The 27,820-nt window shown below is 48.5% G+C and overlaps 3 protein-coding genes across 7 annotated transcripts; 2 read left to right on the forward strand and 1 right to left on the reverse strand.

Moving 5' to 3' along the window:
* Window positions 1-27: 27 nt before the first annotated feature.
* Window positions 28-7,350, forward strand: si:dkeyp-117h8.4 (uncharacterized protein LOC572032 homolog). 2 transcript variants are annotated; one of them, XM_064334013.1, is made up of 10 exons: window positions 28-227; window positions 412-478; window positions 2,052-2,104; window positions 2,201-2,234; window positions 2,378-2,403; window positions 2,745-2,826; window positions 3,573-5,157; window positions 5,350-5,392; window positions 5,479-5,539; window positions 6,522-7,350. In XM_064334013.1, exons 1-7 carry the CDS (start codon window positions 150-152, stop codon window positions 4,385-4,387), a joined length of 1,155 nt encoding a protein of 384 aa, XP_064190083.1. In that variant the 5' UTR covers window positions 28-149; the 3' UTR covers window positions 4,388-5,157; window positions 5,350-5,392; window positions 5,479-5,539; window positions 6,522-7,350. The 2 variants fall into 2 exon arrangements, with proteins under 2 accessions (XP_064190083.1, XP_064190084.1); XM_064334014.1 differs by having other exon boundaries at window positions 29-227; window positions 2,748-2,826.
* A 529-nt stretch (window positions 7,351-7,879) lies between these two features.
* ppat (phosphoribosyl pyrophosphate amidotransferase) lies at window positions 7,880-21,509 on the reverse strand. 2 transcript variants are annotated; one of them, XM_064334007.1, is made up of 12 exons: window positions 21,374-21,509; window positions 20,907-21,065; window positions 13,449-13,515; window positions 11,964-12,170; window positions 11,467-11,579; window positions 11,059-11,204; window positions 10,619-10,691; window positions 10,214-10,365; window positions 9,680-9,807; window positions 9,298-9,519; window positions 9,009-9,129; window positions 7,880-8,457 (listed from the first exon to the last, which is right to left on the reverse strand). In XM_064334007.1, exons 2-12 carry the CDS (start codon window positions 21,032-21,034, stop codon window positions 8,288-8,290), a joined length of 1,527 nt encoding a protein of 508 aa, XP_064190077.1. In that variant the 5' UTR covers window positions 21,035-21,065; window positions 21,374-21,509; the 3' UTR covers window positions 7,880-8,287. The 2 variants fall into 2 exon arrangements, with proteins under 2 accessions (XP_064190077.1, XP_064190076.1); XM_064334006.1 differs by lacking the exon at window positions 21,374-21,509 and having other exon boundaries at window positions 9,680-9,802; window positions 10,209-10,365; window positions 20,907-21,268.
* On the forward strand, window positions 15,483-27,387 carry paics (phosphoribosylaminoimidazole carboxylase, phosphoribosylaminoimidazole succinocarboxamide synthetase). Of its 3 annotated transcripts, XM_064334003.1 has the most exons (14): window positions 15,483-15,642; window positions 17,146-17,514; window positions 17,721-18,134; window positions 18,503-18,571; window positions 19,946-20,127; window positions 21,778-21,814; window positions 22,498-22,695; window positions 23,554-23,732; window positions 24,012-24,191; window positions 24,283-24,396; window positions 24,899-24,982; window positions 26,025-26,205; window positions 26,335-26,493; window positions 26,578-27,387. In XM_064334003.1, the coding sequence occupies exons 1-14, from the start codon at window positions 15,498-15,500 to the stop codon at window positions 26,742-26,744; spliced, it is 2,478 nt and encodes an 825-aa protein (XP_064190073.1). In that variant the 5' UTR covers window positions 15,483-15,497; the 3' UTR covers window positions 26,745-27,387. The 3 variants fall into 3 exon arrangements, with proteins under 3 accessions (XP_064190073.1, XP_064190075.1, XP_064190074.1); XM_064334005.1 differs by lacking the exons at window positions 15,483-15,642; window positions 17,146-17,514; window positions 17,721-18,134; window positions 18,503-18,571; window positions 19,946-20,127 and adding an exon at window positions 21,385-21,402; XM_064334004.1 differs by lacking the exons at window positions 15,483-15,642; window positions 17,146-17,514; window positions 17,721-18,134; window positions 18,503-18,571; window positions 19,946-20,127 and adding an exon at window positions 21,565-21,704.
* Window positions 27,388-27,820: the final 433 nt, after the last annotated feature.

A 27,820-nucleotide genomic window follows, 5' to 3' on the forward strand; every position in this document is an offset into this window, starting at 1 on the left:
CGATTGTTTACGTCGCAACTCCGCATCCAATCAGCTTTGAAAGTTTTCAGTGGAAAATAGTTTGAATTCGTTTGCTAGCCAAGTTGCTAACGTGCGGTGAAAATTTCGTGTCGTGTTTTCATTGCCCTGGCACACATCAAGAATAAAGCATGGATAATTATATGAAAAGACAGATGATAGAAAATGACGATGTTTTCAGGAATACGTTGGAGCGTATTGTTCAAAAGGTGAGCTTGGGGGTTTCAGATATCCTATAGCTACTTGACTAACGTTAACGTGTAACATTAGCGGGCTGGTGAATGTTATCTCCTTTCTGGTTTTATTTTGTTTCACAGCTTTATGTCGTGCCGTCATACTGAAGTGATCAATGTGTCGATGTCTCTTTCCTTATTTGTTTTTCTACATCATCAGTATTCCAGAGTTGATGGTTCGGGAATGGAAGTGTGTTTGAAGTCCATGACTTGCCGGACTGAAAAAGGTAGTTAACGTCCATTTGAAGTGTTGAAGCGTCGCTGGATTAGAGCTGGGGATTAGCAGTGTATTCTAGAGCTAAAAAAACACTACTATACTAACGTTAAGTTTAACTTCAATCAAGACAAATTATTAATTTGGGCGGTGTTGTGTTGCCGTCTTAATGCGTGTTGTGCTGATCTTTTATTTTTGTTTCTTTTTATTGATTAACATTACAATTTTTATTTTATTTCTTAATTGTTGTTCTGTCTTAACCCGTTTGTTTTATTTTGCTTATATTTAATCTGTAAAGCACCTTGTGCCTTGCGTTGGAAAAGTGCAATATAAAGTTATTATTACAATACAATTATTTATAATTATTTATCCAAAGCGACGTCCAATAGACATGAACACACTAAATCCAGTTCACACAGTAATCATAGGCTAGGTCAGAAAGTTACGGTAACTGAAACTAGGAGGCATGACGACAAGCTACCACATCAAGATAATACAAGTGCAATATTAGTGCTGGATGGATATGCAAGTGTAGCATGAAAGTGCTAGAGGAACAACAGGAACAGGAAGGATATAAGTGATCCTAAATTGGGAGTGCCCTGCAGAGTGGAGATAGTTAGCCCAGGTACAGTCTGAAGATATTTGTCTTCAGACCACGGTGGAAGATGGGCAATAACCGAGTGGTTTGTAGAGGAACAGGGAGTTTGTTCCACCACTGGGGAGCTAGGGTGGAGAAGCTCAGTGGTAGGGATGAGCAAGAACCATTCACCCGGATGGCAGGGAGTGCAAGTTGCCCTGCTGCTGCAGAGCGAAGTGGTTGAGCTGGTGTGTAGGGTTGAATCATTAAGTAGACAGGGGCTGACCTGTTGGCTGCGGTGTAGGCGAGGGTCAGAACTTGAAGCTGAAGCTGATTCTGACCGCGACTGGTAGCCAGTGGATTGACCTCAGCAGGAGAGTGACGTGAGAATTTAGGAAAGTTGAAGAAAAGTTGTCCTGCAGCATTCTGAATCGGTTGTAGTGGCTGTATAGTGCAGGCTTGCAAGGAAGTTGCTGCGATCTAGATGGGAGATTACTGTGGCCTGGATGAGCAGCTGGGTGTAATCTAGATGGGAGCTTACCGTGGCCTGGACGAGCAGCTGGGTGTAATCTAGATGGGAGATTACCATGGTCTGGACGAGCCGCTGCGTGTAGTCTAGATGGGAGATTACCGTGGTCTGGACGAGCAGCTGGGTGGAGTAGGTGTATAGGACGAACCTGAAGGGCTGTAATGTTGCCGTGATGTGCTCCTAGAATAGAGGAATAGTACAATAGTGCTAGCAATTAGCATAGTATTCTGGAGCTGCTCAGCTCATCGTAGAATGTCGATGGTGACTAGCATAGTGTTAGAATGCTCCAGCTCACTTGTGCTAAAAGCACTGGGGAAAACTGGCATAGAAAACTATGCGCTTCAAGACTCTTGATTGGCATGGTGTGATCCCGGAAGAATGCAACCAATAGGCTGCAGCTACATGGTCAGTGTTCACGCTGGCAGTCTGCCATGCGCTGGTGGGTAGCAAAGCGTAGCTTTAATTATGTGGCTTTTTCAGGCATCCTACCGTGGGATGGAGAAGTAGTTGAACGACAGATGGAGTCCCTGAAGGTATGGCACTCGTCAGGGCACATCTGACCAGTTTGGTTCAATTTCAGTTGGTAAATCGGTACTTTGCTGTGACACCCATCCTCTTTCCTCTTCTAGAACATTGCAGATTCCACGGGAAAGTCGGCCAGAGGTAGGGAATTGTCTAATCTAATATTAAAATGTCTTGTTGCTGGGGAGTTGTAATAAAAACACATCAGCCATTTGTACTGAATGTTATAATTGTGTTAGTTGCAATTTTCCTTCTGCAAATTAGTATTTATTTTTTATTTGTAGGACAAGACATCAGTGCAGATAATCAGGTAAGATTTTAATTTCATTACATTACAGGCATTTAGCAGACGCTCTTATCCAGATAAACTTACTAAACTTTTACATAGCATTTACATAGTGTGTGTAGAGAGTGGAGCAGTGTGAGTGTAAAGGGTGGAGCAGTGTGTGTGTGTTTGTGTAGAGGGTGGAGCAGTGTGTGTGTGTGTAGAGGGTGGTGCGGTGTGAGTGTAGAGTGTGTAGAGGTGTGAGTGTAGATTGTGTAGCGGTGTGTGTGTGTGTGAGTGTAGTGCTGTGTAGAGGTGTTTTTGGTTTTTTTTGTTATCTGGGCTTGCTCTGATCAGTGTGACCTACTTGCTTTTATTTTCTGAAGCAGGACGACTCCCAGACCTGCAGCAACAGCACTTCTGTTTCTGTGGAAACGGAGATGGGGAGAAGCTCTGAAAATGTGTCCTGTAAGAGCCTCATGTCTGCACATTCCTCATAGTTGTTTGTTTTTGTTGTGTGTGTGCGTGCGTGCGTGCGTATGTAAGGTATTGTCACTCCTAGCACTATAACTAAACAATAATGACAACTTTAACAGTCCAGAGTTTCACTAGCATACGCACTGTGACCATATCGTTCCACAGTGTTCTATTGTATTGTTCTGTGAAGCGTGGAAGATGCAGGACTGTTTCGCTGATCTCGTAGTACTGTACTCACTTCCTAAAATAAACAGTAGGCACAGTTGGGGAATTTGGGAGCATGAGTTGCTGCAAAAAGAAAGTGGCTAGGTGAGTCATACACCCTGCTGAGGAACCACTCCCACTTCCCCATGAGCCAATGGCAGTAATGTGTACGGGATGGTGAGACATCTGTCATGGAATCAATCTGTCTGTGAAAGATGCGGTGAAGGATTTCTCACTTTAGAACTCACTTTTGATTGGCTGAAGGTGCTTTATCGTTTGGCCTGCATGAAAAAAATTGCTGTGAGATTGATACAAATTCATAGTTATAGTTATTGTTTTGGCTGCATTTATAGTGCGAACGTAGGCATTCAGATTGCTTGAGACAAATTTTTATTTCTTTGATCATTATTGATAATCTTAAGTGTGAAGGTACCTTTACCTCTGTCTGCTAATGGTTTGTGATTGATTGGTTCTTTCATGATTGTGTGGTGGATTGACAGCACTGCAGTTGGTAACATTGTGTTCCTGCTTAGGGGAGTCTGGTCCATATGGCTCTCACCTGATGTCCAACGCAGTGAGTGACTCCAGCCTGCAGGGGGAGCTAGCGCAGCCAGAGGAGCAGGATGAGGAGCTGGAGCGCACGCTCAGCAGCCAGGGCACCTTGCTCCTGGACCTGTATCCCAGCATGCTCAGCCAGGTGGGAGAGGCGTGGCGCAGGCAGAAGGTGACCGAGGCAGCGAACGCAGTGATGCGCAGATATCGCAGACGGGGCTGGCGTTCCAGCGCCTCGAAACCCCACCCCCAGAGCAGCGGCCCAAAACCCCACCCCCAGAGCAGCACCTCAAAACCCCACCCCCAGAGCAGCGCTTCAAATCCCCACCCCCAGAGCAGCGCCTCAAAACCCCACCCCCAGAGCAGCGCCTCAAAACTCCACCCCCAGAGCAGCGCTTCAAAACCCCACCCCCAGAGCAGCGCCTCAAAACCCCACCCCCAGAGCAGCGCCTCAAAACCCCACCCCCAGAGCAGCGCCTCAAAACCCACCCCCAGAGCAGCGCCCAAAAACCCCACCCCCAGAACAGCGCCTCAAAACCCCACCCCCAGAGCAGCGCCTCAAAACCCCACCCCCACGGCAGCACACAAAAACCCCACACCCAGAGCAGCACCCAAAAACCCCACCTCCACAGCGCCCCAAAACCACACCCCTACGGCAGTGCCCCAAAACCCCACCCCCAGAGCAGCGCCCCAAAACTCTACCTACAGAGCCCCACCCCCAGATCTGCCCATGAGCCGTGGAGGAGGGGTCTCCACGAAGGAGTGGTGGGACAGAGGGCGGATCCAAACCTGGTGACGGACAGCGGCAGTTCCCCTGAGGAGCTCACCCTCCTCTCTCACACTTACGCAGTGCTCAACTCTCCCACCAGCCCAGTAGGGGGCACTGCATCCTCTCCCCTCTGCCTCTACTCCACAGGGGACAGTCCACTCCCTGTGGCCCTGCCCCTGCCCCCCAGAATCTCCCCTGGCTCCACCCAACGTACACTGCCCCTCTTCCAACGGCGGTCACCCCACCCTTCCCATCTGAAGTGGGGCTCTCCCTCACGCCCCGCCCCCTTGCCCCAGAGGCCGCCTCCCCCTGATGGTAGCCCCTCCCAGCCTCCTGTGCCCTGCAGTGTGCTGGCTCAGCGGCGCCGCTCTTTCGCGGGGTTCCAGGCCGTGCGCCATCAAATCGACCAGCAGTTTGAGGAGCTGTACCACAGATTAGTGTGCCAGCGCAAAGTGGCCCTGCCGCTGCCCAGCCCCGCCTCCCCTCTGCCCTCCTCCTCCTCGCTTGCTGCCCTCGCCCTGTCTCCTATTTGGATGCGGGTGCGAAAGCGTGACCGGGCCCTGGAGCCCAGCGCGTGGCCGGAACCCAAGCGCTTTCGGGAGGGGTGCACCTGCTCCCCAGGATCCGTGCGACACCTGCGCCAAAGCTGGGCTGGCTGCTGTGGCTCCAGCAGGCCTGAGGGAGCCGTCCTGCCCCAGCGCAGGAGCCCCGGGACCAGCAGGCTGTGGGGCGGGACTTTCCGGAAGGACCCGTGCTCTGGACTCAGCTGGCAGCTGCACCCCAATCCAGCTGCCTCAGTGAGTGCCTGTTCAACACTTACCAACCCAGCAGCCTCAGTGAGTGTCTGTTCAACACTTACTAATGCTAACCCTAAACCCAACCCTAGCTGTAGCCCTAGCCCTAGCCTTAACCCCTAACCCTAAACCCTGACTGCTACGGCCTCACCTGCCTGCTAGTTTCACCAACCTGCTTATTTTTGCCTTCTCTAGAGAGAAAAGGGTGAGACCCGGACCAGTCTGCCTGAATTTCAGGGTTAGTTTTTTCTTTCATTTTCATCTTAAATAAATAGAATTTGGGTTTTTAGAATCTGAATCACAGATGAGTGCCTTTTCTGACAGGAAAGTCACCTGTAAGAGCCAGTATCTTCTTGAGGGACTGGCAGAGAGGATGTTCCCCAAGGTAATCTCTAAATGCCCTAATGCTACATTACTGGCACGTTAGCTTATGCTCATATCCAGAGGGACTTGCACACCTGCGTTTTACGTAGCGTCTCTTTATACAGCTGGATTTTTATAAAAAGTGCTTTAAGTCCTACACGAGTCTCGTAATATGCCCTCAAATTAAAGCCGACAGTCTACACTTTACCCTCATATTCACTCATTCATTTCAAATCCAATGTGACGGAGTACAGAGACGCTGTCGTTGTCAGATTACTTTTGAATTCACCTCTATTGTGTTGTGTTTCCATAAAGAAGCTGGATGCAGTGCACAAGCTATTTGGTTTTTTAGGGAAATTAATCTAGATGATTAAAGTTAGCATGGGGCATCTGCACAGATGTTTATTTTAAAGGAATAAACCTCTGTGTATCAGAAACCTAGCACAGTCTGACCTGCGGTGTGTATCAGTTACCTAGCACAGGCTCACATGCAGTGTATATCAGTTACCTAGCACAGGCTCACATGCAGTGTATATCAGTTACCTAGCACAGGCTCACATGCAGTGTATATCAGTCACCTAGCGCAGTCTGACCTGCAGTGTATATCAGTCACCTAGCGCAGTCTGACCTGCAGTGTATATCAGTCACCTAGCGCAGTCTGACCTGCAGTGTATATCAGTCACCTAGCGCAGTCTGACCTGCAGTGTATATCAGTCACCTAGCACAGGCTCACCTGCAGTGTGTATCAGTCACCTAGCGCAGTCTGACCTGCAGTGTGTATCAGTCACCTAGCACAGGATCACCTGCAGTTCACTGCCCTTCTTGCTGCTCTGTACTCCTGCTTGATCTGAACAGTCATTTAGTGTCTGTTTCCTCAGTTGTGATCCCGAATACATCAGCTGCCACTGTTTTTATCTCATATGGAGCGATTGCACAGACTGGCTTTAGTAATGACTGGACTGTAGTATTTCTACTGCTCACAACCACGGCTCTCTCTCCTACAGTTCATCACGACGACGGCTTCTGTATGGTCTGCCTCAGTGAGCCTGTTTCTCCTGCTCAGATCCAGCATCTAACTGCAGCCTGGGGACAGCTCTCATACCTTCACCTTCATCTGTGATACATCCTGCCCCGTCACACCTCACTGCACTGAGCGCTCACATCCTGCCCTGTCACACCCCACTGCACTGAGCGCTCACATCCTGCCCCATCACACCCCACTGCACTGAGCGCTCACATCCTGCCACACCCCACTGCACTCAGTGCTCACATCCTGCCACACCCCACTGCACTGAGCTCTCACATCCTGCCACACCCCACTGCACTGAGCGCTCACATCCTGCCCCATCATACCCCACTCCACTGAGCTCTCACATCCTGCCCCGTCATACCCCACTGCACTGAGCGCTCACATCCTGCCCTGTCACACCCCACTGCACTGAGCGCTCACATCCTGCCCTGTCACACCTCACTGCACTGAGCGCTCACATCCTGCCCTGTCACACCCCACTGCACTGAGCGCTCACATCCTGCCCCGTCATACCCCACTGCACTCAGTGCTCACATCCTGCCACACCCCACTGCACTGAGCGCTCACATTCTTTACCTGTGACCACAGGTCTCTGGAAGGGCGTGTCATTTCCTTTCGGTATTATGACATTGATATTTCTACAGCGCATATAATTTTCATCAGTAACAGTCATGATCTCCTCACTGACGTTTTCACTCATTACTTGTTATGAAACAAAATGTCTGTCTAGGTCAAAAATGTGTGTGAATACTTTGCTGAAAAACATTTTATTTATAATAAAAAATGCAATTTTTCAATATGAACAGTACTTGGGAATATTTCATGTGTTTAGCTTGCTGTCACACACTGTACACTAGCGTACTCTCACACTATACACTCTTACTCTCACACACTAGCTTACTGTCACACTATACACTAGCGTACTCACACTATATACTCTTCTTGTCACACACTACACTAGCGTACTCTCACACTGTACACTCTTACTGTCACACACTACACTAGCTTACTCTCACACACTGTACACTCTAATCAGACCTGTCCAGTCAGCACTTCACCACCTCTGAGAATTGGGCAGCAGAGCAGCTCAGCTTAACTCCTTTAAATTAGAAACCAGTTCAGTGAAACCCCTTTAAATTAGAAACCAGTTCAGCGAAACCCCTTTAAATTAGAAACCAGCTCAGTGAAACCCATTTAAATTAGAAACCAGCTCAGTGAAACCCCTTTCAATTAGAAAACAGCTCAGTGAAACCCCTTTCAATTAGAAACCAGCTCAGTGAAACCCCTTTAAATACTTTAGAAACCAGCTGAGAGTCAACAGAAGGACACTCATTTTATAGCCAGGTCTGTCTTTAATTTATAAAATTCAATTCAATTATAAAATCGGTTGCAAACATATCCCATAACTGAAATGCATACAGAACCTCCCATACAGTCATCACCATTCCAGCTCTACAGGGTATTGTGTGTGCGTGTGTATTTGTGTGTGTGAGTTTGTGAGAGTGTGTGTGTGTGTTTGTGCATACAGTCATCACCACTCCAGCTCTACAGAGTATTGTGTGTTTGTGTGTGTGTCAGTTTGTGTGAGAGTTTGTGCTTCCGTGAATGTGAGTGTGTGTTTGTGTGTGAGAGTTTGTGTTTGTGTGAATGTGAGTGTGTGTTTGTGTGAGAGTTTGTGTTTGCGTGAATGTGTGTTTGTGTGTGAGAGTTTGTGTGAGTGTGTGTTTGTGCATACAGTCATCACCACTCCAGCTCTACAGGGTATTTGCCGGTTAGACAGGCAGTGCAGTGCCCCACTCTCCAGCTGGGTTTGCGGTTGGAGTCGATCCTCTGATCCTTTTCCGTCAGGATTCCTCCCTGAACTGCCGCCACCAGCCCCTCTACTGACAGGTAACGCACACTGGAGGCACCTGTGCACAGGAAGTGTACATTATACAGACTACCCAGCACAGTGCTCACTACTCAATGCACTACTGAAATTACACTACCCAGCACAGTGCTCACTACTCAATACACTACTGAAACTACACTACCCAGCACGGTGCTCACTACTCAATACACTACTGAAATTACAGTGCTCACTACTCAATACACTACTGAAACTACACTACCCAGCATACTGCTCACTACTCAATACACTACTGAAATTACACTACCCAGCACAGTGCTCACTACTCAATATACTACTGAAACTACACTACCCAGCATACTGCTCATTACTCAATACACTACTGAAACTACACTACCCAGCACACTGCTCACTACTCAATACACTACTGAAACTACACTACCCAGCATACTGCTCACTACTCAATACACTACTGAAACTACGCTACCCAATACACTACTGAAATTACACTGTACACAGTGTGCCATCTGCTGTGCAAAAGTGATGTATGTAGATGGGCTATTATGATAAAACCAATATAGCCGGTAATGTCTACATTATAGTAACACTCACCAATGTAGCCGGCGATGTCCTGGAACTCGGGCTTGTTGGCGATCAGCTCTTCTTTGGTTGGGATGTTGATGCCCATGTAGCAGGGGAACCGGATGGGTGGAGAAGCTACACGAATGTGGACCTGCAGGAAGACATTTATGGAAACACAATTCCTGTTTCATTACGAAGAATATTTAAGAATGAAGAAAAATGCACATGCCCCAGTAAGTGAGGCAAGGACACATGCAGGGGTCCCACAAAGAGATGCTTTGTTTTCATAAAGTTTTTTTTCCCCCCCAGAATGCCTCACCTCAGTTGCTCCTGCTTCCTTCAGCAGCTTGATGATGGGTGATATCGTGTTCCCTCTCACTATGGAGTCATCGATGAGAACTACTCGTTTTCCGGCAAAGTTGTCAGTCAGAGCGCCAAACTTCTTTGCCACGCCCAGCTGCCTCAGGCGGGTGTTGGGTTGAATAAACGTTCTTCCAACGTAGCGATTCTTACACAGCACCTCCACGTAGGGCAGCCCTGCCTACAGGAGAGACAGAGCAGGTCCCATTGGACGTCTGCCTTTTGCGCAGTGAGGGAAGCTCCAATTGGACGTCTGCCTCTTGCGCAGTGAGAGAGAAGCTCCGGTTGGATATCTGCCTTTCGTGCAGTGTAGGCAAGTTGACCTGTCACCTGCGGCTTACCTGTTGTGCATATCCCAGGGCAGCGGGTGTCGCCGACTCAGGCACGGTGCTGACTACGTCCGCGTCTGTGGGGGCCTCAATGGCTAGCTGCCGTCCGCAGCGCTGCCTGACTGAGTACACCATCTGACCTGCAACAGCAGGGGGCGCCACTGAGAAACACAACCACTCTGATGTACGGAATCACAGGTTAGCGGAGCAGAGCGAGGCACGGAGGGGGGGAGGGAGATAGGCACTCAGATGCAGTCTGAAGAGGCGAATCTTCAGTCTGCATATCAAGATGGAGAACAATTCTGCTGTCCTGATGGCAGAGCGTACGTACTGCAGGAACAGGAGGGGTAGAGGGGCTAGGCGGTGAAGCTGGGGAAGTAACAGGAAACAGCCTCTACTGCCCATGCTGAGGGCAAAAGAGGTCAGGGTGGGGTTGGGGTTGGGTGTGGGTTTGGGGTTAGGGTTAGGGTTAGTCCAGGTGTGAGAGCCTGGATTGGGTGTTTTTAAATGCACACCTTCAGAAAGAAAGGAAAACGAAAACCTTGCCTTCGAATATGGAGTCAGGTCTTGCAAAGTAAACGTATTCAAAAATGCAGAAAGCAGGGAGGTCCCCCTCTGGCCTGGGCACCACGCTGAGGGTCTTCACTCCGTGCTTTGAGATCTGCACGATCTCTCCCGGCTCCACCTCCCGGTAATACCTGCAGCCAGGACACACACGGCTCACTTCCCACAATGCACTGGGCCCATCAAACGGGACACTCGGGGGATGAGCGGAGGGATCGTAAATCATTAAACAGGAGATACTCAAAATATTAAATATTTGTGTGTGTATATATATTATTAAAGATTCATAAAATCATGTTAGCATTAGGGAATAACCCTATGGTACAGCCAGGACACAAGCTGGTTACTGTGGTAGTAGAAAAGGTTGCCAAGGAAACGTGATCTCACCGTGCTCCGATAGACTGGAAGCTGCAGGACTCGGAAGACACCACCCAGCCCTCAGTGTCTCCATCTCCCGCACCTACAAACACAGAACGGTTAGCTGGCCTAGTCTAACCCAATCCCACCAAAACCCACGCTAACCCCACCCTAACCCACCACTAACTCCACCCAACTCCAGACTAACTCTGCCCTTACTCCACCCACACCCACGCTAACCCCACCCAACTCCATGCTAACTCTGCCTTTACTCCACCCAAACCCACCACTAACTCCACGCTAACTCTGCCCTTACTCCACCCAACCCCACTCTAACTCCACCCGAACTCCACCCAACCCCACTCTAACTCCACCCGAACTCCACCCAAACCCACGCTAACTCCACCCGAACTCCGCCCACTCCTGCCCGCTCATGGAGGTGCCGGAGGTGTGTGGTGCAGCGTGGGCACCTGCAGTGTGCAGTTTGGATATGGGGACGAGGTGGCCGATGCTGAGCGGGCGGTTTCCGTACGGGTCACGCACAGCGTAAATAACGTCCGTGTACATCACCAACAGAGAGTAGGACGTGGGGGTCTCAGACATCAGGTTCTTTATTCTGCAGAAACAGAACAGCACACAGCAGGGAGAAACAAAGCCAATGATTGCTGTGTGACCTTATCTGGCATCATATTTAATATCAGCAGTACCATGGAAATGAGATCAAAAACACCCTTTCACAAAGCATTGAGCGCAGGGCTCAGAGCAGAGGAAGTGGATGACTCTGACAATGGTCATGCAGGAGGTGAAAGCAAAGAACCTGTTGTGGACAGACAGGTGTAAATGTGTGTCGCTATGGCCTAGGATGAACTGTAACTGACCGAGCCACCCAATCAGGAGTGTCCTTCTCTTCCATGGGCGGAGTCAGGGCAAGCAGCTGAGTGATGAGCTCACTGTCTGAGCTGGTGGAGAGCCCAACGCCATGACGCATTACCTGCACAAAGCAACAGTGAACACACACACCAGACTGGTACACACACTGACTGTGACCGCTTTAGGCCCAGACTGGTACACACTGACTGTGACTGATTTAGACCCAGACTGGTGCACATGTACAGTGACTGCTTTAGGCCCAGACTGGTGCACACTGACTGTGACTGATTTAGACCCAGACTGGTGCACACTGTGACTGCTTTATACCCAGACTAGTACACATGGACTGTGACTGATTTAGACTCAGACTGGTGCACACTGTGACTACTTTAGGCTCAGACTGGTGCACACTGTGACTGATTTAGGCCCAGACTGGTGCACACTGACTGTGACTACTTTAGGCTCAGACTGGAGCACACTGTAACTGCTTTAGGCTCAGACTTGCCTTTTTGCGCAGACTGGCTGCATTCACCAGCTCTCCGTTATGAGCTACAGCTATTTTCCCGTGCAGCGTGTCCACCACAAAGGGCTGGCAGTTCTGCAGCTCTGATATTCCAGTGGTGGAGTAGCGGGTGTGGCCAATTCCCAGATTCCCATGACGCAATTTCAACAAGTCTTCTGGCTGGAAAGCACTGTTCACCAGTCCCATCCCCTGCAACACACACACACACAAAGCACTGTTCACCAGCCCCATCCCCTGCAACACACACACACACACACAAAGCACTGTTCACCAGTCCCATCCCCTGCAACACACACACACACTCACAAAGCACTGTTCACCAGCCCCATCCCCTGCAACACACACACACAAAGCACTGTTCACCAGCCCCATCCCCTGCAACACACACACACACACACACAAAGCACTGTTCACCAGTCCCATCCCCTGCAACACACACACACACACAAAGCACTGCTCACCAGCCCCATCCCCTGCAACACACACACACACAAAGCACTGTTCACCAGCCCCATCCCCTGCAACACACACACACACACACACAAAGCACTGTTCACCAGTCCCATCCCCTGCAACACACACACACACAAAGCACTGTTCACCAGCCCCATCCCCTGCAACACACACACACACACACACAAAGCACTGTTCACCAGTCCCATCCCCTGCAACACACACACACACACAAAGCACTGTTCACCAGTCCCATCCCCTGCAAAACACACACACACACACACAAAGCACTGTTCACCAGCCCCATCCCCTGCAACACACACACACACACACACACACACACAAAGCACTGTTCACCAGCCCATCCCCTGCAACACACACACACACACACAAAGCACTGTTCACCAGCCCCATCCCCTGCAACACACACACACACACAAAGCACTGTTCACCAGCCCCATCCCCTGCAACACACACACACACACAAAGCACTGCTCACCAGCCCCATCCCCTGCAACACACACACACACACACACACAAAGCACTGTTCACCAGCCCTATCCTCTGCAACACACACACACAGCAACCAAATAAACAACAGTATAGGTGTGAGTAGTGTATGTGATTAGACTGATATATGCTGTTAGTGGTGTATGTGATTAGACTGATGTGCGCTGTTAGAGTGGTGTATGTGATTATACCGGTATATGCTGTTAAAGTAGTGTATGTGATTATACTGATATATACTGTTAGAGTAGTGTATGTGATTAGACTGATATATAATGTTAGAGTGGTGTATGTGATTATACTGGTATATGCTGTTAGTGGTGTATGTGATTAGACTGATATATGCTGTTAGAGTGGTATATGTGATTAGACTGATATATACTGTTAGAGTGGTGTATGTGATTAAACTGATATGCACTGTTAGAGTGGTGTATGCGACTAGACCGATATATGCTGATTTATGCTGTTGGTCATGGTACCTGTTGCTAAAATGGAGTATGTCGTTACCTTTAGAGTGGTGTATGTTGGTGGAGATGCCCCATTACTTGTGACAATCCCAGCACTTTCTTGACCCCTGATGAACAAAAATATTAAAATGGATATTAGAGGGCTGTTAAAACTCTGTTCAGTGCGTGGATGGGCCCTGCTCTCTGGTATCTGTTAAGGTTCTGTTCCAGTGTTTGGACGGGCCCCACAGTCTGGTATCTGTTAAGGCTCTGTTCCAGTGTGTGGATGGGCCCCATGGTCTGGTATCTGTTTAGGCTGTGTTCCAGTGTGTGGATGGGCCCCATCGTCTGGTATCTGTTAAGGATGTGTTCCAGTGTGTGGATGAGCCCTGCTCTCTGGTATCTGTTAAGGTTCTGTTTCAGTGTGTGGATGGGCCCCATGGTCTGGTATCTGTTAAGGTTTTGTTCCAGTCTGTAGATGGACCCCATGGTCTGGTATCTGTTAAGGCACTGTTCCAGTGTGTGGATGGACCCCATGGTCAGGTATCTATTAAGGTTCTGCTCCAGTGTGTGGATGGACCCCATGGTCTGGTTTCTGTTAAGGCTCTGTTCCAGTGTGTGGATGGGCCCCATGGTCTGGTATCTATTAAGGCTCTGTTCCAGTGTGTGGATGGACCCCATGGTCTGGTATCTGTTTAGGCTCTGTTCCAGTGTGTGGATGGACCCCATGGTCTGGTATCTATTAAGTTTCTGCTCCAGTGTGTGGATGGGATAATGAGAGGGATCATCAACATAACATTCCAGAATGCTGCTGTCCACCTGGTCGTCAACCTCCCAAAATCACATAATGACACTTTTAAACACTGGCTTCCAGTGGTTGTCCGCATTCAAATGAAATGTGTCACGCTGGCATACTAAGCTGCAATTCTTACTGCCCCTTCCCAGAAATCTGACTGATTCTTATTCATCACATCGCAGGGCAAGTTGTACTGGCTGCTTCTGACAGTTATTTTGTTTATCTACTTGTCCATTGTGTTTAGCATTCCGGAGAAAACACTGCAGGATTTTATGGTCTGAAATTGTGGGCCTGTGACCTGTCAGTCATTAGAGGCACTCATGAGCTTAATGCAGTGAGCTGCTTTTCCTGATCACTGCAATTCCTACGGCTTTTCATCAAATAGATGTCATAGCTCCTATTAAACATGATCATAATCACAAGTCTGAACACACACACAAACACAGCTGGGAAATAAGCTTGAGTAAACTGGTTTAGAGATACTCAGCCTGCAGCCAGTCACAACCGGTTTGGTGATGGTTCCCAGGGAAACAGCAGGGAGCACTTTGTCCCTGTGAGCTGCCTTGTTTGGAGAAAAGTCAGGCACACAGCCTCCCGCTCTCAGTCAGCCCCCCACCCTGCCTCAGCCAATAGCAAGGCTGTATCTTCCTCCCAACTGGTTGCTGCCTACCCAGCCGTTTGGTTGCCTAGGGAGCTGGGTAGAAGGAGGAGGGGCTAGGAAGCATTTCCAGGTCAGGGGAAAATGGAGGCAGAAGCAGTCTTTAGAGAGAGGAGGTGCAGCATTGCAGGGCTCAGAGCATGAGCTAAAGGTGCCACAGCATGAAGAGGAGGTGCAGCAGCGTGAGAAGGTGCATAGTGTAAGGAGGAGGTGCAGCAGCATAAGGAGGTACAGCAACGCGAGGAGGAGTAGCAGCGTGAAGAGGAGGTGCGGCAGCATGAGGAGGTGCACAGTGTAAGGAGGAGGTGCAACAGCGTAAGGAGGTGCACAGTGTAAGGAGGTGCAGCAGCATAAGGAGGTACAGCAGTGTTAAGAGGAGCAGCAGCGTGAGGAGGAGATTCAGCAGCTAACGAGGAGGTACAACAGCGTAAGGAGGTGCAGCAGCGTGAGGAGAAGGAGCAGCGTGAGGAGGTTCAGCAGTGTAAGGAGGTGCAGCAGCGTGACGAGGTACAGTGACGTGAGGAGGTGCAGCAGCATAAGGAGGTACAGCAGCGTAAGGAGGTGCAGCAGTCTGAGGAGGAGGAGCAGCACCGTAAGGAGGTGCTGTGCATAGCAGGGCAGTCAGCCCCTCTGTGGAGCAGCACCACTGCTGGGCCATGGCCTATTACCAGGACCTGGCCTCCACTCCGGCTCCTGCAGACACACCTGGGGGTGCACCTGGGCCGCAGCCACAGGAAGGGGAGGAGCCCAGCAGGACCAGGCAGGAAGAGAGTCATTATTTTACAGCCACAGTCAGGCCAGGTAATGTACACACACTCCCACACACACACACAACTCTCTCTACTCCAACTCTTTTCTACTCCAACTATTCAACTCCTCTTTTCTCACTCGCTCCTTTTCACAAACAGTGCCCTCCATAATGTTTTGGACAAATACATATTTCTTGACTTGGCTCTGTACGGCACAATTTTAGATCTGTAATCAAACTCACGTGTGGTTAAACTGCACATTCTCAGCTTTTATTTTTTTCATTTAATTTCACCATGTAGAAATTACAGCACTTTTCTATAAATAGCCCTCTATTTAAGGGACCATAACATCTGGAACATTAATATTTTGTAAATGAAAGTAGTCATGTTTAGTCCGTGACCCATAGACACCACTGCTGAGTATCTCCCCTGGTCAGCCAGGCCTGTACTGCAGCCATATTCTGCTCCTGCTTATTTCGGGGGCTAGTTGCAGTAAGTTCTCTTCAGCGTATGAAACACAAGTTCAACTGGATTCAGATCATGTGACTGACATGGCCAGTCAAGGATGTTCCCATTTTTGGCTTTGAAAAAAACCCCTGTTGCTTTACCAGTATCTGGGATCACAGTCTTATTGTAGAATGAAGCACTGTCTAATGAGTTTGGGGCCATTTGCTTGAACTTGTAATTATGCTGCTGCTATTGCCAATGGTATCACCAATGAAGACAAATGTGCCAGTACCTCAGGTAGCCATACATGCCCAAACCATAACACCCCCACCACCACGTTTCACAGAAGAGGGGGTGCTTTGGATCTTGGACAGTTCCCATTAAGTCTACACTTTGCTCTTGCCATAAAGTGAGGTGAATCTTGGTCTCATCTGTCCACAAGACCTTTTTCCAGAACTCTGCAGGCTCTTTTAAGTACTTCTTGGCAAACTGTAACCTGAGTATCTTATTTTTGCAGCTAACTAGTGGATTGCATCTTGCAGTGTAGCCTCTGTAGTTCTGTTCACAAAGTTTTCTGTGGACACTAACCTCTGACACACCCACCCCTTGCTCCTGAAGAGTTCTTCTGACCTGTCAGATAGGTGTTTGCAGGTTTTTCCTTCATGGTGAGAATTCTTCAGTCATCAACTGTAGAGGACAACTGTAGAGGTCTTTATTGGCCTACCAGGCCCCTTTGTGATTACTGAGCTGAACAGCGCTCTTTCTTCTTATTGATGATTCACACAGTTGGTTTTGGTATGCCTAAGGTTTGGCTTAACATCTGACTGTTTTTTGCCTTATTTCTCAGCCTCTCAATGACTTCCTTGAAATTCATTAACACAACTGTAGGCCTCATGTTGACAAACAATGATAACAGACTCCAAAGGCAATAAAAAGCCTTGAAACAAAATGACATACTGAAAGCTCTCCAATATGTGCTCTAAGGAAGCAACAGGAAACACCTGACAAATCCACAGGTGAAGCCATTTGTCCCAAACATTATGGTGCCCTGAAATTGAAATCTGCAGTGAGATGTGAAAGGAGAGGCTGATTGACACCTGTTCCCCAGGTAAGGAGGCGGAGCAGGCGGAGGTGGAGCTGGGGAAGCACTGGACGAACGCGGAGGTTCAGGCGCTGCTGCACACCTGGGCGGAGAGGCAGGAGGAGCTTCGCGGTGCGGTGCGGAATAAGAGCATCTTCCTGGAGATGTCACGGCAGCTGCAGCAGCTGGGCGTGGAGCGCAGCTGGAAACAGTGCCGCACCAAGTACAAGAACCTCCGCTACGACTACAAGAGCGCCCGCAACTCACACGCCACCCCCAACTCAGACGCCAAGCACATGAGGTTCTACAGCCAGGTGGATGCCATCGAGCAGGGCAGGGACCTGGGGAGCACCTGGAGAGGACCTGAGAGAGACCAGGCCACGCCCATGAACCAGGGTAAGACTGGTCCACATAAAGCTACCTGTGAACACTGTGCAGTTTGTGGCGAGAACAGAGAATTCAACAGTGTGCTGGCATGTGATTAGGCACTCCTGTTGCAGACTAGTGTGTGACTGAGCACTCTCATTACAGGCTGGCGTTTGATTGGCTGTTGCTACTGTGGGGCGCTTTGAGTCTGAGCTTCTAATTTTTTCTTGCTACAGGTGACACCACCCCTCTGGATGGAAACTCTGACTGGCGCCCAGGGGGCGGGGCAGACATGGGGAGGAACTGGCAGGACGAGGAGGTGCGAGCGCTGATCGCCATCTGGGGGGAGGAGCCTGTGCGGCAGCGGCTGGAGAGCGCGGCGCGGAACAGAGATGTCTTCCAGCACATCTCGCTGCGTCTGCGGCGGCTGGGCGTGGAGCGCGACTGGAAGCAGTGCCGCACCAAGTACAAGAACCTCAAATACATTTCCCGCTCGCTGCAGAGGACCCCGCCCAGCCACGCCCACCCCACCCCCAGCTTCTACAGGGAGGTGGATGCCATTCTGAGCAAAGGCACAATGGCGCAAGCTCCACCCACTCACCTGCCAAAGGGGGAGCCAGAGCAGCGATCCACACCTATCACCTGCACAGGTAACCAAGCCACAGCCAACAGCCCACACCTGCACAGGTAAGAGAGGTAGTCCCTACAACCCATAGTAAGGATACGTACTGTTTATGACAAGGTATTATTACCGCTCTTTTACCAAACTATCCTATTAGCAGGTCGGTCTGAATAAGACAATATCTTCCAAATAATTAATGTTAATTTGAATATACTGCCCACACCTGTACAGGTAACTGAGAGCCAGGTAATCCTATTGTGGGCCTGATGGTAACAAATACTTCATAATGTGAATGCTCACCTCCAGAGGGGCTCCAGCAACCAGCTGTTTACAATTTACAGCTTTTTTTAGCAGTTTCTCTAGGCCCTGTGTATGAAGAATGTGTGTTTCCCACAGAGAACAGTGACTCCGGCACAGAGAGAACAAAGGAGAGCAGAGGGCTGAAGAGAGAGGCTTCAGATGGAGGTACTCGCAGCCCTTCAGAAAAAGTCCAACCCTTAATCCAGCAGAATTTAGCGCAGGGGCAGGCGATATGCCCAAACCCAAGCCTCTCGCAGTTTGGCAAATGATTTGACAGATTATTTAGTTAATTTACAGCAGTGCATTAAGGTTACTCATTGATACCATGACACCATAGTTACCATGGATCATACTGTCACAAACCCATGCCATGAAATGGCAAGCAGCCATGATAAGTCACAAAGACGCAGTGGAGACAATACTATGCTGTACTACATGCTGGGTGCAGTTCTACTTCAACATGGAGACAAAAGCCATCACCACTGGCTCAAGTATCATTTTGACTTTTTAAAGCAAACAACACTGGTTAGCATGTTAGCTGGTCAGCAATCATACCTGGACTAACTAATCTGAAAAGTCTGAAGGACGATCTCCACGGTGTGTGAGAAAAGGTGCACCAAGGCTGAAACTGCAGCTTGGATGATATTAAAGCACCACATCACTCTTCCCTATCTTAGTGTTCAAGTTTCTGTTATTTTCCTTACAGTTAAAACATCCACGATCACCCTTAATGTTAAGGTCGTTCTGATTAACCTTAATATTAAGGCTTCCATAACTAACCTTAATATTGATGTTTCCATAATTAACCTTAATATTAAGGATTCCATAATTAACCTTAATAATGAGGCCTCCATAATTAACCTTCATATTAAGGCTTCCATAATTAACCTTAATTTTAAGGGACAAATGTTTCCAATTCAGGTTTTGTCCACGTGCTCATGGGGGTTGGGTCTGGTGACATCGGTATGAGTCTCATAATGAAATTAGAAAGGGAGAGGGAGAGGGAGAGAAAGAGAGAGAGAGAGAGGGAAGCTAGCAGAAAAATTAGTGAGTGTGTGTGTGTGTGTGAGGCAGCAGCTGCACTCCTGGAAGGTTTAAAGAAATGAAATCCAAAGAATTGAGGTCACTGTGTATCCAGCATGGGACAGTGATGACACTGACTCTGCCCTGTAGCACACAGGACACACTCTGCAAGTGGGCAAAAAGACATCTATGCAACATCCCTGCAGCATTGCAACATCTATGCAACATCCCTGCAGCATTGCAATATCTATGCAACATCCCTGCAGCATCACAACATCTATTCAACATCCCTGCAGCATTGCAACATCTATGCAACATCCCTGCAGCATCGCAATGTCCATGTCACATTCCCTGCAGCATTGCAATATCCATGCAACATCCCTGCAGCATCGCAATATCCACGTGACATTCCCTGCAGCGTCAAAACATCCATGCACCGTTCACAATGGGAAATATTACTTAAAAATTAATATAAATTGTCCTTTTTCTCAACTGGATTATTTTTGTTTGTTTCAGAGTGGAGTGTGCCCTCCAAACGAGTTTTACACAAACAGGACGAAGAAGATACAAGTGTGAGCTGTTCTGCACCAGAAACCATGCATTTCCAGGGTAAAGAAGAACCAGGTCAATACATTCCAATAGTCCAGATAAACTCTGTGCATTCCACAGATCCTCCTGGCCCACAGGCACAGAAACAGGCAAGTAATACCCAGAGGTGGCAGAATAATTTGAGAAGTGGGGGGTCCAATAATGCAGAAAAACATGCTGCAATTCCACTAATGTAATACCGTGATAAAGCCGTCGGCCCTGAGGGACAAAGGCAAATTATCAGCACAGTTTGTTCTGAAATATAACATTTTATTCACAACACGGAATTACCAGCACTAAACTGAGACCTGTGAACACAATAGTGAGGGGGGGGGGGGTCAAATGGGGGCCCTGTAACTCCTCTCCCTTCCCCAAGTCAAAATGCTTTGAGAAATATGCGTGTTATCGCAGAATGAGAATGTTTGAGGAGATCAGACTTCTTGAAGGACACAAAGTAAAATGGGAATTTGTGAACCATGGTGCCTGCAGCTTCCTAGAGATAAAGTTTTCACTTATCTCATCCTGTAAATGAGACAACGTATCAGAAACCACTGCGTTGTCTTTGCTGCGGAACAATACGCAATTCAGTGAAGTATCGAGCTGACCTGCAATGTAAAGGTTGTTGGCTGTCCAGCTAAACGTTAAAAGCTGACTTCACAGTATTAACTTTGTCGTGTTAACGGTAATTTTTAAAATATTGATTGATACACCTTAATGAACATGGTACTAACTGCAATATCGCGCGGTAATGCTAATCCACAGAGCTCCTTCAAAAACGAGTTTGTTTTGATTTGGTCGGAGGACGAGGTAAAAGAGAGTGCTGGTCCAGATTATAAATAGTCAGAGGTAATGGGAACAGAGTTCAGCTTCATAAAGGAAAATATCTTACCTGTGCTGAAGCGCCACTAGTCCCAAAGTTAAAATTTGGGCAACCTCCAACTGAGTTGGCCACTCGCCGGCCGCCACGCACCCGAACACCCCGCATTCTTCTCCTATCCCCGACTCCTCGAACTCCATTTCCAACTTCTGATCACCTCACCCGGCAAACCTATAGGAGTTTCCAAATGCTTACAAAGTTAAACTGATGACCATGTAGCAAGGAGCTGGTACACAGCTATGGTACAAAACACGTGCGTGATTCCGGACATGGCAACACAAGCGAGAATGGCTCGACCAACTGTAACGTAGGGGACGATTTCAGCAATCGTTCGTTGTATCCTACATTTAAGTGTGTTTTTCGTGGACATTATTGTGTAATTTTAAGTACTTAGTTTATTGCCAAATGTTGATTCCCTAAGTTAAGAGTCGATTTTCAATGACGTGCTCGTACACGCCATCAACTGAATACGGATATACCTCAGAAGTAGATTTGGTTTGATCTCAATGTGCGTCTTCAATGAACTTTTTCCGCTTATCTAGCGAGCTAACCCATTCGCTGAGAAATTTACTGTTGTAAAGAGATTTTTTGTTGCAATTTGGTTTTAGGTAGGATATTAGCCAATTACTTTTACAGTGTAATTGCATCACTTTTAAAATAAACGTGGTCTCCACGTGGATTGGACTACAGCATTCTGATTGGCCTTGTTCGAATCGACTGAGTTGAGCAAACTCACTTGGGGTGCTGCTGAACTCCAATAGTTCCGAGATTATTTCTCCGGTGACTGTCTGCGTTTGTTCTCTCAGTCTGGTGAGGTGGTCATTTGATTATAAATCTGCCTTGACGAATACATTTGCTGAAACTTACGAAAAATATTTTACAGGAACACATACCTTCAACTGGAATGGCGTCTGCACCAGGTATGAAGATTTACTAAGTTATTCATTTTCTTTGTTCATTACGTTTTTGCTTAGATTGTTGGCTGAGTTGTGGCGGGCATGTAGCCATCTGCTAAGACAGGAAGAAAGTTGGATTTGCTTTATCTGTATTTCTCATTTATATTTCTCATACTTCATATTTCTAGTTGGTTAGCTAGCTAGTGAAACGCATGGGTAATGAGCAAAATACAATCCGCGGCGCTAGGAGCAATGCAAGAGTGCTGGTGGATGTTGCTAAAGGCCATTCCTACTGAAAAACGCATTGGAGTTGCCCATGTAGCATGCTCGTGTTATAGCTCACGGTATAGCTTCAGTTATTACTATTAGTTTGAAAAACGCCGTAGGTTTTGGTGGAAATCCGTTCCGCACGTTTTTATAACACATTTTGGCAAAAGTCGACTAATGCTTTGTAAGCTAACTTGTTTTGGATTAGAAGTTACATAAAACTGATTCGTCTTTGTAAAACGGACATACTTCTTACATTTTAATTTCACTTTAAAATGTGCACATTTCACCATGTAGGCTAATTAGAGTTTATACGGTAATTTGGTGCATGAAATGTTGAACAGTCTCCTCTTTGGCTTTTAGTTCTGGTTCTGTAGTTCGTTTTGTTTCATGCCCCGCCCAATCGACTCACTGGTAATTGCTATTGTTTCATGGTGAAGACCTGAAGATTGGTAAGAAACTGAACGAGGGGAAGACTAAAGAGATCTACGAGCTCTCGGACCAGCCTGGTCACGTGCTGGTGCAGTCCAAGGACCAAATCACCGCTGGAAATGCTGTGCGCAAAGATCAAATGGAGGGGAAAGCTGCTATTGCCAACAGGACCACCAGCTGTGTGTTCAGGCTGCTCCAGGATGCTGGTAAGCTTTCAGACCCAACACTGAACCCAGTGGGCACTGGCCAACCCAAGAGCTGCTTTTGGCATCAGTCAGTAAAGCCTCAGAGACAGATCCTCATTCAGCGCTACTGACATGCTAATGGGGCTGTGGGAAAGCTGGGCTCTCTCTTGCATATTGATGCTGTTCTGGTGAAGCAGGTCCCCAGGGCTTTAGTGATGTGTTTAAAACGCATGAAACACAGCTTGGCGCTTCCTCTAGCGCTTGGCCATATCCTGCAGTGTGAATTTGTAGTCTTCTGTTTGGCCTGGCTTCTGAAGCTGGTAGTAGAGTTAGTGCTGTACTAAGGCTGGGCTTCCTCGCTGAAGTAATTTAGGAGTGAGTGCAGACCATGTGCTCCTCATCATGTTGGCGGAACTGGGAAGGCCTTGCATGTGACCCAGCAGACGGCTCTTCATTAGGCAAAGATGATGTCTGTTGGGTCAAAGAGATCGATTCCACCCAGAGCTTCTGAAGCCCTTGCTTGGTGGTACAGTAACCCTCCTGCACATCACACTGCTGTGTGTCTCTAATGCGCATCACACTGCTGTGTGTCTCTAATGCGCATCACACTGCTGTGTGTCTCTAATGCGCATCACACTGCTGTGTGTCTCTAATGCGCATCACACTGCAGTGTGTCTCTAATGCGCATCACACTGCAGTGTGTCTCTAATGCGCATCACACTGCAGTGTGTCTCTAATGCGCATCACACTGCAGTGTGTCTCTAATGCGCATCACACTGCAGTGTGTCTCTAATGCGCATGTCTCTGCAATGTGCAGACTAATGCGCATGTTGCTGCTGTAGTATGTAACTAGCGTGGCACTGCTTTGTATTTTGTCAGGGATAAAGACTGCCTTTGTAAAGCAGCACTCAGACACCGCGTTTGTGGCGGCTCATTGTGAGATGATCCCTATCGAGTGGGTGTGCAGGAGAGTGGCAACTGGGTCCTTCCTGAAGAGGAACCCTGGAGTGAAGGAGGGGTACAGGTTCTCCCCACCCAAGATTGAGATGTTCTTTAAGGTATACAGCCTCTTGTCCCTGAGATTGAAGTAGTGACCTGGAAACACAACCCCCATAAACTGTGTTACACCACCCTGTTACACCAACACTGTCACATACATCACCCTGTTACACCACCCGGTTACACTAACACTGTTACACCACCCTGTTACAACAACACTGTTACATCACCCTCCGACATTAACACTGTTACACTACCGTCACAGTGACGTATCATAGCATTAATACGCTTCTGTATAACTGGCGATTTGCTTCTGCTTTTACGTGGTTCCTTTTCAGGATGATGCCAACAACGACCCCCAGTGGTCAGAGGAGCAGCTGCTGGAGGCTCAGTTCTGCTTGGCGGGGCTGAGTATCGGCCGCTGTGAGGTGGACATCATGAGCCACAGCACACTTGCCATCTTTGAGATTCTGGAGAGAGCGTGGGCTACGCAGAACTGCACCCTGGTGGACATGAAGGTAAGGTACTCAATGCTGTCCCCTGGTGGGCAGTCACTGACACAGCTGTGTCCAGTTCTTCATGCTGCAATTCTCAATTGATGCTTCATAGATTGAGTTTGGAGTGAACGTGGTGACAAAGGAGGTGGTCCTGGCCGATGTGATTGATAATGACTCGTGGAGGCTGTGGCCTGCAGGCGACCGCAGCCAGCAGAAAGATAAGCAGGTATGTGTGGGTGGGGCTGCGGGTGCAGGTGTGTGTGGGCGGGGGTGCAGGTGTGTATGGGTGGGCTCTGGGTGCAGGTGTGTAGGGTGGGCTCTGGTGCAGGTGTGTATGGGTGGGGCTGCGGGGCAGTGTGTAGGGTGGGGCTCTGGTGCAGGTGTGTATGGGTGGGGCTCTGGGTGCAGGTGTGTATGGGTGGGGCTGCGGGTGCAGGTGTGTATGGGTGGGGCTCCGGGTGCAGGTGTGTAGGCGGCTCTGGGTGCAGGTGTGTATCGGCGGGGCTGTGGGTGTAGGTGTGTGGGCGGGGCTGTGGGTGCAGGTGTGTATCGGCGGGGCTCTGGGTGCAGGTGTGTGGGCGGGGCTGTGGGTGCAGGTGTGTATGGGCGGGGCTCTGGGTGCAGGTGTGTGGGCGGGGCTGCGGGTGCAGGTGTGTATGGAATAATAAGTAATCAGACTGTAACTGTGTCCTTGTATGGGTTCTGATAGCAGGTGTGTTTTTCTGCAGGTGTACAGGGATCTGAAGGAGGTCACACCTGAGGCCATGCAGATCGTGAAGCGCAATTTCGAATGGGTATCGGAGAGAGTGGAGGTACTTTACCCACAATGCACTCTTTTTTCTCAGTGTGTTTGAATGGGTGTTGGAGAGAGTGGAGGTGCTCTTCTCTACCCATAATGCACTCTTTCTCTGTGTTTAAATGGGTATTGGAGAGAGTGGAGGTACTCTTCTCTACCCATAATGCACTCTTTCTCTGTGTGTTTAAATGGGTATTGGAGAGAGTGGAGGTACTCTTCTCTACCCGTAGTGCACTCTTTCTCACTGTGACTTCGCTCTATTCATACTATTGCTCTCTTACTCCTTTCTTACTGTTACTCCTGCTCTGTTACCGTTACCGTGTTACTGTGTTGTAACGGTCCCTTGCGCTGTGTTGGGGCTCACAGGAGCATATTTACAGGCTGTGGCGTTGGGCTCATTCAGACTGAGGGGGTTTCAACCTCCCTGCAGACCCCCTGTATGCCAGTGTTTGTCTTTAATCTCTTAACCAATTACAGTTGCTGAAACCATATTTCCAGTTTTTTGATGTTGAATATAAACTTATTTTAACAAAATGCAGGTTTGGGTTATTGTCTTTGAACTCTGCTATGACTATAGGGTGTGGCTTAGAGGGGTCTTTTACTCAAGGGTGTGGCTTTGAGGGGTCTGTGACTATAGGGCTTTTTTAAATCAGTTTTGTGCAGGAAGTTGAATGACTATCCTATCCATGCCATGCTCAGCCTTAGTGTTAGTGTGACCTTACAGTCCCCTGTGTAACATGGAAGATCAGAGCTCATCTTTACCTTGTAAAACATTAACTTCTCTTTGACCACAGAAATCTATTCCCCATTGCTGACTTCATATTAGGAGTCTTTCACAACTAGGCAGTTGAGGTTGGAGATTGGCTCAGGATCAGCGTAAACAAACTCCATGGCCCCCATCACCATAGGGGAGAGGTCTTGTGTAATGTACTGCATGTCCTTAAAGACCCCTCAAACTGTTCCACGCTGCGTGTGTGTGTGCGTGCGTGTGTCCGTGCGTGTGTGCGCGTGTGCGTGCGTGTGTGCGCTTGCGTGTGTGCGCGTGCGTGTGTGTGTAGTTGCTGTTGGAGCCGCAAGCCCGCGGCAGGGTGCTGGTTCTGATGGGCTCTGTGTCGGACCTGGCTCACTGTGAGAGGATCCGCTCAGCCTGCGCTGCGTATGGAGTGCCCTGCAGCCTGAGGGTCAGCTCCGCCCACAAGGGCCCCGACGAGACCCTGCGCATCAAGGCCCAGTATGAAGGTAGGGAACGGGGGGGCACACTGGGGGGAAGGGATGGGGGTTTGGGTTAGGCATGGAGGGGAGGGGGGTTAGGCACTGGGGGGAGGGGTGCTGGGTGTGAGGTCTCATCCTGCTGTGTGTGTTTGTCAGGTGACGGCGTCCCGACTGTGTTTGTGGCAGTTGCCGGGCGGAGTAATGGACTTGGGCCGGTGATGTCAGGCAACACTGTGTACCCCGTCATTAACTGCCCCCCCCTTACCCCTGACTGGGGGGCCCAGGACGTGTGGTCTTCCCTGCGTATGCCGAGTGGTAGGTCGTATGTACATACGTGTGTGTGCATGCGTGTGTTCATGCGTGTGCAGAATGTTTCTGACGTGTCCTGTGCTCCTGCAGGTCTGGGCTGCTCCACTGTTCTCTCCCCAGATGCTGCTGCGCAGTTTGCTGCACAGGTGTTGGGGCTCACTGATCACCTGGTTTGGTCCAAGCTGCGAGCCTCTATGCTCAACACCTGGATCTCCCTCAAACATGCTGACCAGAAGCTCCAGGGCTCCAGTCTGTGAAAGGGCCAGTTTTTTAAATAGTATTTCAGGTTTACTGTGTTTTTGACTGGCCTCGACAACGGTTTTTTTTTTTTTTTTTTTTGTGCTTTTCTGGCCATTTTAGATCCAGAAGTTTCTCATGCTGGCTTTATAATGGCTGGAGCAGTATTGGATTTGCGGTTTATAGCAGGAAAATGCGCTCTAGTAACTCCAAAGCAACTTGCATGGGAACATTATGTCTCCGGAGGTCGTACATCTGTTTAGTACCTGATCACTTTTCAAAAAATTACATCTTACCTTATTTTTGGCCACTGTTTAAAGAAAGAAGTACGATCACTGTATAAAACATCTTTGACCTGTTTATATGTGCAGCCTAATGGCCTTTGCAAACACACAGTAACCTGTTTAACTAAAATGCCTCTAAACATGATGTTTCTGGGAATTTCTGCAAAAACATTTCACACAAAAATGGTCAGGGCTGACCTAAACCTTACATTGCCCTGAATCAATATTTGAAAAACTATCCCTTTTAAACCAAAAGTGAACGATCCTGAACTGTCATTCAGCTGTCATGTAACTCCAGTACATGAATGATCCCTTTAAATGAATGGTGTTGGCACTACAGTACATTCCCTGAAATAAAGCATTTTTCACATGTGATAAACTGTCTCCTCATGTCTCGAGGGTGGGTGCTATGCAGTGACCAAGATCACAATATCCTCAATCCCTTTTACAAACTAAGGTTTCCCATTGACAGACTTGGTGTCCATTTCTACAGCGATCAGTTAAAGCACCAGTGACAGTGACCGCCCAATAAGGACAGCAGCTTTTCCAACCACACTTATTCTACATCATACTATCAGGGATGGGGGAGAAATGCACTCAATTTTTCAGTCAGTATGCCTCAAATAATTCATTTAATGAACTGCCATGTAATTGGAGGTGTGTGTTGCTTTGAGGTAGCACAGGCAGGAGTGTGGTTTGGGGGGTGGGGAGGGTGTGAGTTGAACCCTTTTGAAGTCCCAGAGATGCCTTGGGTGTATCCATTCTAAAATTAATCAATCAATCAATCTATTAAACTTTATTTATAAAGCACA

The sequence above is a fragment of the Anguilla rostrata genome, chromosome 4, assembly GCF_018555375.3.
Source record: "Anguilla rostrata isolate EN2019 chromosome 4, ASM1855537v3, whole genome shotgun sequence".
Lineage (NCBI taxonomy): Eukaryota > Metazoa > Chordata > Actinopteri > Anguilliformes > Anguillidae > Anguilla > Anguilla rostrata.